The sequence below is a fragment of the Camelina sativa genome, chromosome 5, assembly GCF_000633955.1.
Source record: "Camelina sativa cultivar DH55 chromosome 5, Cs, whole genome shotgun sequence".
Lineage (NCBI taxonomy): Eukaryota > Viridiplantae > Streptophyta > Magnoliopsida > Brassicales > Brassicaceae > Camelina > Camelina sativa.
In genome coordinates this window covers 25386721-25397298 of record NC_025689.1, presented here as the reverse complement: position 1 = coordinate 25397298, position 10578 = coordinate 25386721, and the positions used below count along the sequence as shown (strand labels likewise).

At 42.1% G+C, this 10578-nt stretch overlaps 1 protein-coding gene across 1 annotated transcript; it reads right to left on the bottom strand.

The window, feature by feature from the left end:
* Positions 8732-10274, bottom strand: LOC104787560 (transcription factor MYB114-like). The gene is made up of 3 exons (XM_010513161.2): positions 10046-10274; positions 9414-9543; positions 8732-9329 (listed from the first exon to the last, which is right to left on the bottom strand). The coding sequence occupies exons 1-3, from the start codon at positions 10164-10166 to the stop codon at positions 8831-8833; spliced, it is 750 nt and encodes a 249-aa protein (XP_010511463.1). The 5' UTR covers positions 10167-10274; the 3' UTR covers positions 8732-8830.

The window sequence follows — 10578 nt, the reverse complement described above, 5'->3', positions numbered from 1 at the left end:
TGTGGTGATCCGGTTCGTACCCTTTGTGGTTTCAACGCGGTGTGGAATGGGGAGATGGGATAGAAGGTCATTGGGCCCTAGGTTCCGTGTGTGAGGTGGAGTATAGTGTGTGCTTATGGTGGTAGCATCACTAGTACTCTCATTCCCTTTGAGTTTTGGGAGTTGTGTTGAGATGGCCTATGGTGGCTATGAGTCTAGAAGTGTCATGTTTGGTCATTTCTAGTCTTGCTTGTTCAGTGTTGTTTGCTTTTTTGCTTGTTTGCTTTGCTTGCTTGCTTGCTAATCGCTTCCGCATTGTGTGATTCTGATTGTTGTTTGTGGGTGTTTGTTGATGGGGGTAGTTGGATAAGGAGGACTGCATGTTAGAGAGTCACCCAACTCACTGAGTAATCTTAGATTACTCACTCCTCTCCAATACTGTTTTTCTTGCAAGGAAAAGTAAGTGGGTAGAGTTGGGGCCGCTAGGAAAACATGATAGGATGTTTTATGTTGTGTGATTGCTCAAATAAAAATCCTTGTTTTCTTGACATGCATTTCTTCAAAAAATAGATCCAACTTTTTATTTACTTATGTATTTCGTTTTGAAATGTAAACATTATACTTAAGTAAATCGTGCTATTTTATACATATATTCGGACAAGTGGAAAAGTATATGGCCTAGTCCGGGTCAGCACAACGCCGCGCATGTACCAAAGGTTGAAAAGCCGGAGGTGCGTGCGTAGCAGGTAGGCGGCGGCTGGTGGACTAGTCGAGGAACCTAATTCGTTGGTGGAACCTCGATCGGACTGCGGGCTGTCGACCTCATCGTAATGACCTCCGGGCTGGTATGTGGTTTGTCCGGCCGTAGGGACGGTTCAGGGGCATTACAGATAATGTCTAAACAGATCGCCACCAAGACCAAACAAATATCAGAACCGCCACGAAGGCCAAACAATTGTCCTAACAAGGACCGCCACCATGGCCACACATCCTGAAGGACCGTCATGAAGACCACCCATCCTAAAGGATCGTCACAAAGACCACTTGTCCTGAAAGACCGTCACGAAGACCACTTAACCCGAAAGACCGTCACAAAGACCACTCGTCCCAAAGGACTGTCACGAAGACCACACATCCTGAAGGATTGCCTAAATAGGCCACATGTCCCGAATGACAGTTACGAAGACTATAGGTCCCGAAGGACCGCCTAAACAAACAACATTGGCTAAACAGCCAGCCACAAAGGGCACACAATTGGCTAAACAGCCCACCACAATGGCCACACAATTTCTCGAAAGATCGCCACACACGGGCCACACAGTAACTCAAAAGCCCGCCATGGCCACACAAGCCCCACCAAGGTTCACCACCACTAAAAATGTACCTAACTCTCATAAAACTTTCCATTTTTAGCATTCGCGAAATCTCGTATCCCAAACACCACCTCATCTTGGTACTTAGTCGCACAACCAACCACCCCTAAGTGACCACGTAACAAGAGAGATGGGCTGGAATACTCTATTCCGCTCCAGCCATGGACTACAACTGGGACCAGACTAGATAAGTTCAACTGTTCAAGTTGCGGCCAGCTTCTCGAACCACTTCTTGAACCTTGCCTTCATCCTCGCCTCTGGCTCCTAAGTCTGCTCCTCAACACTATCATAGTCCCAAAGGACTCTCATCAAAGGAACCTTCTTCTTCCAAAGTTCCTTGACTCTTCTCTCGAGAACCCTCACCGGTCTCGCCTCCAACATTATGTTAGGCTAAAGATCATCGAGAATCTTAGCCAACAACTGATCATCCTCGCGGAGGCACTTCCGAAGCATCAACACATATAAAACCTTGTGGAACGCGCGTATAACATCAAGCAACTCCAGCCTATATGCCATCAGTCCCACCCGCTCAACTACCCTGAACGAACCCATATACTTAAGACTCAACTTAGTCTATGTCAATGACCTGTTCAAACCCCGCAACATGGCCATATTGAGGTACACTTTGTCTCCCACTTGAAACTCAAGATCCCTCCTCCTATTACCGGCGTACCTCCTCTGCCGATCTTGAGCTTCCTTCATGTTCAGTTTCAGAACCCAAATTTTCTCTGAAGTCTCCTAAACAAAACTCGCATCATATATGCTCATCTCTCCTACATGATTCAAGCATAACGGTGTACGACATGACCTCCCACACAATGCCTCATAAGGAGCCATCACGATACTCACCTGGTAGCTATTTTTGTTGGCAAACTCTACCAAGCTCAGGTGATCTGCCCAATAGCCACCCTAGTCCAGCACACACATCCTCAGCAAATCTTCCAACGTCTGAATCGTTCTCTCCAACTGCCCATCTGTCTGAGGATGGTAAGTTGTACTCATATGCACCTTAGTGCCCATCTCACTTGAAATGCCCTCCAAAACACCGAACTTCGAATCTCTATCAGATACGATACTCGATGGCATCCCATGCAATCTCACAGTCTCCTTCACATACTTCTTAACCAAGACCACTGCTCCATCGGTCTTCTTAATGACCAGAATGTGCCGACTTAGTGTACCGGTCCACAATGACCCAAATCGCATCATAGGTCCGACACACTGATAAACCTACCAAAAAAATCATCATGATAATGTCCCACTTCCACTTTGGAATGGGCAAACTTTTCAACAAGCCTCCTGAAACCTGATGCTTAGCCTTCACTAGCTGGCAGACATCACATTTCGTGACCCAACTAGAAATATTCCTCTTTATCCCGACCCAGTGATAGTACCACTTGAGGTCACGGTACATCTTAGTCGCTCCTGGATTAATAGAGAACATGCCCGCATGAGCCTCCCTCAGGATCTCCTGCCTCAACTCCTAATCCTTGGGCACACAGATCCGACCGTGCACAAGTGTGGTACCATTGGCAGACACCTGATACTTCAAATCAACATCTCTGTAGGCATTTACCAGCCCCACATCCTTCTCATGAGCCAACCGCACTCTGCTTAGTAGATCTGCTTGATCAGCCGCCTCTAAACCCAACGGCTCCTGAGAGACAGCACATAACCTCCATGTACTAATCTCTCCTACCAGAGACTCCATTTACTGCTCCTGAGCCGAGCCACCAGCTTCCGACTCAGAGCCTTACCAGGGTGGTAGGCTATTCCAGAGACTCCATTTACTGCAACCAAGTTAGCCTTACCAGAGACTCCATTTACTGCAACCAAGTTAGCCTTACCAGGGTGGTAGGCTATTCCAGATCATAATCTGCTACCAGCTCCATCAACAGCCTCTGCCTCAAATTCAGCTTAGACTGAGTGAATATATACTTCAGTCTCTTATGATCTGTAAATACCTGTACCTTCACGCAATAAAGATAAGATCTCCAAATCTTCAGGGAGAAAACTACAACAGACATCTCCAAGTCATGAGTAGGATAATTTTTCTCATGCTTCCGCAACTGCCACAAAGCGTAGGTACCCCTGTCAACTTAGTCATTGGTTGTTCCTTGCTCACAAACCCCTTCACAAACCTCTTATATTATCCTGTCAAGCCGAGAAAACTCATCTCCCGCTGGATCTCCGTGGCATTCTGCGGTCTATGCCAATCTGTGATGACCTGAATCTTCCTGGATCTATAGAAACTCCCTCTGAAGACACAATGTGACCCAGAAAACCCATCTCCCGCTGCCAGAAACTACACTTGCTCAACTTGATAAACAACTTCTGCTCCCGCAGCTTCTCCAGAACTGATCTAAGATGCATTGCATGCTCTTCAGGACTATTAGAGTAAACCAGGATATCGTCAATGAAAATGATGACATACACATCCAGAAATTCCTTGAACACGCTGTTCATCAATCTCATAAACGCTACTGGCGCGTTAGTCAAACCGAAAGGCATCACCACGAACTCGTAGTGCCCATACCTAGTCTTGTATATAGTCTTCCTCACATCGCCACATTTATCGGGATCTTATGATAACCCGACGCCAGATTAATCTTGGGAAACCAAGTAGCACCTCTCGGCTGATCCAACAACTCATCAATCCTAGAAAGAGGGTACTTGTTCTTCACAGTGATCCATTTCAGACTCCGGTAATCAATGTACAAGCAAAAACTTTCGTCCTTCTTTTTAACAAACAACACCGGCGCTCCCCACGGTGACATGCTAGGACAAATGAATCCCTTGGCCAAAAGATCCTCCAGCTGCTTCTTCAGCTCTGGCATCCTTGCTCGAGCCATCATGTAAGGCGCCTTGGATAACGGCGTCGTCCCCGGTTCCATCTCAATCGTGAAGGGATAACACCAAGATGGTGGTAACGCCTACAACGACTGGAACACATCCTCAAACTCCTCTACAACCTTGATACCGCCAATCGTAGACTGCCCCACTGACTCTAACATCACAATCGTAACCAGGTAGGCCTCACGTCCCTTCTTGATCATCTTCCCGGCCTACATGGCCGAGATCACGAGACTCCCGGAAGTTGGTCGTACTCCCTCAAACACCAACTTCCCTTATAGATGCTCAAACTCAACCCTACCCCGATGACCATTAAGATGAACTCTATGATGGCGCAACCAATCCATCTCTAGGATAACATCATACAACTCCATAGGTTTGATATGCAAATCCGCTGGTCTTAACATTCCTACGATTTGAAATCAACTCCCCTCGCCTGCCCGAGGACTCTCAAAAACTTTCTTCCCGCAACTTTGATAACTCCCGCTCACTCTCCGGGATCTCCTATAATATTAACGCTCTTTGCGCACTCCGAGATCTCCTACGATATTGACGCTCTTTGCAGACTTCAGGGTAATGAAGTAATTGGTTGCTCCAAAATCAAACATGACGTGGGGACCTAAACCTGCTCGTCTATAAGGTCCTTACAGAAACCTCATGTGCTAAGAACCCTAACACATATCACAGACATTACTAAAATCTGAACTGTTGAAATTCACAATGTCCGAGTCTAAGAAATTATACATGTAAGCACTGGTGCCCCCTATCTTTACAGTCGTGTACACCTGCGGTGCCTGCTCAATCCGCGCCATCGGCTGCACTCCATGCTGCACTTCTGCTACCGCCATCTACTGAAACTTGGCACACTTGGGCTTGATGTGTCCAAGCTCCCTACAGTGATAGCAGACAGGATCCGTCGACTGCGCTGCCGTCGTAGCACTCCTCTGGGACGGCTAGCCACCTTGTTGTCCATGCTACCGCACCCGTAGCACCCGACACCACTTAGCCTCTGCATAGCCTCCCACTTCCTTTTGGTCCCTTGAACAGGCTTGCCGCCCTTTCCGGAACCTCCAGGATGCTGAGCCTTCCTAGAATGGACCGTTGGACTCACCATCACTGCCAATGCCTGGATATACTCTACAATCACAGCTGCGGTCTCAACAAGTTATGCTGTTGAAGTATAGCTCCACCCTCTGCAGTGGACCCTCAAGTTATCCCAAAGGGCCCTCATGAACCTCTGGACTGTGTCACCTTGGACTCTATCGCCTGGCCCCTATATATCAGAAGCTGACTAAACTCCATGTCCAACTCTCGCACAGTCCGAGTCCCCTATGATAACTACAGGAACTGCACTTCCAACCGGTCTAGTGCCTCACGGGGATAGTACTTGCGGTTGAGCTCCTCCATGAAATCAACCCAAGTCATCTCTCTTGGCACTCTCCTGGCAGCTACTAACTTCCACCACAAGTGGACATCATCATCCAGGAAGTGGATCCCTATATCAACCCAAAATTCCTCTAGACACCTGAGAGACTGGAAGTTGCGTTCCACTCTTGTCCTTCATGCATCCGCAGCAGTAGGGTCGGTACCACCAAAGAAATGCATTGTACCGATCCTCCCCATCTATGTCAGCAAACTAACATACCAAGAATGACATCCTACACCCGCAACCACTGGCTGCTGAACCTCCGCCACCACATGCGGCACCACCGGAGCCTATGCTAGTACAAATCTCGACAACCGCTCCAACAGCTGCGTCAACAAGCCCGCCAGGTCAACACCTCTTCCAAGAGCCCCACCTACTGGAACTCCCGTGCCCGGAACTCTAGCACCAACGGTCATCCCGACATCGACACCGCCCACACTGACTCCTTAGTGTTGACCGACACCCCTCCTCGATCCGAAACCCTAGTACCAACAGTCGCCAAGTCTCCGCGCCGTCAACTCCTTGGTGTCGACCGACACCCACCTGGTGTCGATCGACACCGACTCAGCAGACGCGATCTGCTCAAAGCCGAGAGTCGAAACCACGTTTCTCTCCATTTCCAATCTGTCCAAAACTCGACCAAAAGCCACATGAAGCCATATGAACCATGTACCAACCAACACAAACAAGAAAACACCACAAACAACATAAAACAAGCAAAAGAAAGGAGATCTCAGGCTTAGATCAGCTATGGTCATGCACTCACCTCTTTTGCAGGAGTTTCTGACCAAACCCGACGAATCCAACCCCTTAGAAAGTTTCTCTTTCGTTCCTACCACCAGATCTCCACTCCATAGGAACATATCTCACCAAAAAAGCCAAGAAACTCCAAAATTTCTCAAGAACACTCTCTTTCTCTGTGTTTTTCTCTCTGGAATGACAAGAAGTGGCTTTCCTGAAACCCTTAGGTCAAGTTCTCACTTATAAACCCGGTTTGGGATTTCATTTAAACTATACCGCTCCAATTTTACGATTTAAAACAAACCGGTCAAATCGAAAATTGTTGGTGTCGACCGACACCCTCTTTGGGGTCGATCGACATCCACCCCAAACCGATTATTTAGTTCGTAAATGTTAGAATACCAAAATTATATATATATATATATATATATATATGATCATATAATATATCTACTTCATGTAACTAATGATATAATATTATATTTGGCATATGTGACTATGTATTCTCTTATACTAGCAATCTTTTTTCCTTCTTTTTACTTCTATGTATCTGCCATTGGTAGGATAAGGATTTACCAAAAAAAAAAAAAAGTATCTTGACTGGTAAGTTAGTTAAAGCTCTTTAAGTTGAATGGTAGATTAATGTATATCGAACATTGTTCTTTTATCTTCGACTAAAAATTGCTAATGGTTCATTAGGTACGTATTTGATCAACCAAACTTATTTGCCAATGTTTGGCCCATTAACATATGGCTATGATATATATGGTTTTATGAAAGAGGAAATTGTTGAAATGAAATGATTACTAAACATAAGAGTAAATTTTTGCCTAATATATCATCCACTTTTATCGAAGGTAAAAATAAATCGTTTGTTTATTAAAAAAGAGAGGGTAAAATAGTTTATTTATGTTTTTGCATGTACGACATTGAACTATGAAAATGTTCGAATTGGTAGATCCATTCGTAAACCACGTGTAAGTGTTTAACCTTCGAATAAAATAAAACACTAATCAATCATAAGTTTTTCCCCCTTCTCGGGTTGGCCCATACCGTTGAGACGTGCCAGGTACACACGTAATAAATATCGTATTGTTATTATTTTAAATTTAAATACTACACTTTCAACGGTTACGCTTTGCACAAGTTGGCAAGCCCAACCAAAAAGATATAGACGTTGCCGTATTTCAGTTGCTTCATTGATATAGAAATAAATACACGTATACTACAGAGTTAAATTAATACATGACAACGTTGATGGTCCAAACTTATTTTCTCGTTAGATTGAGGGTCCAAACTCTAGAATAAAACAAGAGATCTTTAAAGAGGAGCGGTGAACAAAGATACAAAATGGCGAAAACTTCCATGCACCTTTTGTTTGTCTTATTTTTACCCATCAAGAAAATGGGTATATTAACTACCAATAATTTTTTTTTATAGAAACCTTGTACATTTATTCTTAATTTTCTTTTATCAGTTGAGAGTTAGATTTTGGAAATCACGATACATTAGAATAATTTTTAACTGACCGTTTTATCTGTAGTAAAATCGTTAGTCTTGCACGCCTTTACTGGCTTCTAAAATTTCTTGTTTTTGGCTCTTTACTACTGGAGCCAACATACTACCGTTCTTACAGTACTATTTGACTAGCTACCGTTCTCGTATAGAAAAAGCAATTCACAAGTAATGAGAAGACGACATCAATTGTAATTTACAAAGATGTCAACACTTTTGCCCAAACATTATATGATTACTACAAGAGTACGTATATAGTCCTTGTCACATAGTATTTCGTTGAAAACAATAGGACTCGACACTTCTCCCTAAACAGCCAAAAACATTTACGAAAGTTAAACAAAAATCTTATTTAGTTTTCAGTGCAACTACAAATACTTTTATTTTTAGCTAGCTGGGTTAAATATATTCCTTAAAAGTGTACGATTTACAGAGGAGGTATTACCTCTAATGCTTGGTTAGAAATAGAAGAATCGTACTCATACTTTGAATGTCGAGGAAAAAATCATACTTTGTTAATCATGGACAAAACAAGACTCTTACACGTACGTACTAGTTCACTGCGCGAGCTGTCTCCATTTTTGGTAGCCCTACTTGCTTCCATTATTGTTTCAAGTAAATAACTTAACTTATTTTGATAACTTTTTTTTTTTTAATAATTGGTACGTTAAAAACTCTATAATTTACAACACATAAATAAGAAAAGCTAGTCGAACAGTAAACTATAGTTATCTATGTATATTTAGGGTGGGGATTTTTTTTTTTTTTCATGAACTAATAATAATTATCATTATTATTTTTAATTTTTTTTGAAAAAAGTAAAAAGCATAGAAAGAAAGAAAGGTTTGTTTAAATGCTAAATGTCATTATAGTTCATGAAGAAAAATACAAAATAAATACCAAAGGAAACCCACACATAGACGCAAACAAACGGTGAGAAACACTAATCAAGTTCCACAGTCTCTCCATCGAACAGACTCCAAAGTTGCTCAACGTCAAACGCCAAAGTGGCCCCCTGTTCATTTGTCGTGGCTTCTGGAACTACTGCATCTGTTTCTTGGCTATCGTCCAGTAAATTTTCCAACCACATATCATCTTCATTTATTAGAATATTCAGAAAATCATCTTTCTCATCATCTTTGTCAGAAGTGATACTATCCTCACAAACATTATCGATGCTGAGTCCATTGCTTGAAGGAGTTATGTCAACTTCTGGTAGGACATTTAGATGGCTGCAGTCTTTGTTAACAGTGAAGGATCGAGGCCGAGGCTTAAAAACATTAACTTTTTGGACCGTTGTTGTTGTAGGAGGGGAAATGATGTTTTTCTTTTTCATTTTAGTCTTACAACCTGGTTCATATTTCTTACTCAGATGTGTGTTCCAGTAATTTTTCACATCATTAGCAGTCCGACCGGGCAATCGACCAGCAATCAAGGACCACCTAAACATTGTTAAAAATTATACATATAAGTTTCTAGTGTTGATCTTATGGCCCTCCAAATAATTTGTATTGAGTAAACAGTACCTGTTTCCTAGAAGTTTATGAAGGCGAATAAGAAGATCAACTTCATCAGAGTTAAGTCTCCCTTTCTTGATACTTGGCTTCAAATAGTTCAACCATCTTAGTCTACAACTCTTTCTGCATCGATTTAGCCCTACAAAGCCAATAATTTACATTAATTATTCCACACTAAGACTGATTTGGTTTCTTTCCATGTCTTCTATCATGAAGAATCTATGCACACCAATAGAAATTATTTACTGTTTCCAACAGAGTAACACGTTGCACATAAATTTCCACGGAGTCCAATTACAAGAGGACAATTCAGTCAAATCATTTACCGACTTGACGGAAGTTAGGATCTTCATTATTTGTGAAGAATGAACTATATATGCAAATAGTTATTATTATTTTTATCTTTAGTTTTTAAGTAAAAAGAAATAAACTTTATGTGAACTAGCATGAAACGATAATTCATAAATATGAACAGCATAAAGAACTTTTCATATGAATAAACTTTTTTTTTACTTAATTTACTAGCATGAAACGATAATTTCATACCAGCTTTTAAAGGAGAACTGTTCATTAAAACGATAAAGAGAATTTATTGTGTATGTGTGCCTGTGTGTGCAAATATCATGCATATATATATATACCAGCTCTGAAAGGAACTTGATGCCATTTGCCTTCTCCATACTTCTCAATACACTGCCTCAAGAGACTATCTTCTTCAGCAGTCCATGCACCTTTTGTCAACCCTTTGGACGAACCCTCCATGGACCTTAAAGATAAAAAGTAACAAGTATCTAACCAAAGTATTTTAAAATGTATGAGAAGAAAGTCGAGGAAGAGGGGGTTGTGGCTTCGCAGATCCTCGAAGGACTTGCTGACAATATAATGTGAGCGAATATGTGTATATATACACGTGAAGGGCATAAGGTAATGACGTGCATGTTTGATATCCACATTTCATGTATTAGCGGTCGTGCTTACTTTGCTACGTTATTGTTTTGGTTACTGATTTGACTAGAGAAAAAGGTTTTTCAGTACGTACTTTTGTAAAATAAAAAAAGAAACATGGTTAATAACAAAATTAGGAGAAAGGAATATTAATGATTAGTGGCAGATGGTTAACATTATTACAAGATAGTATCATGCACATGAAATATAACTAAATAGAGAAATAGGG

Coding starts and splice junctions, on each gene's coding strand:
- LOC104787560 (XM_010513161.2), bottom strand. CDS start 10,166: ATGGAGGGTTCGTCCAAAGGGTTGACAAAAGGTGCATGGACTGCTGAA. Junction 9,544..10,045: donor TCAAGTTCCTTTCAGAGCTG/GTATATATATAT, acceptor TTGGCTTTGTAG/GGCTAAATCGATGCAGAAAG. Junction 9,330..9,413: donor CATAAACTTCTAGGAAACAG/GTACTGTTTACT, acceptor AACAATGTTTAG/GTGGTCCTTGATTGCTGGTC.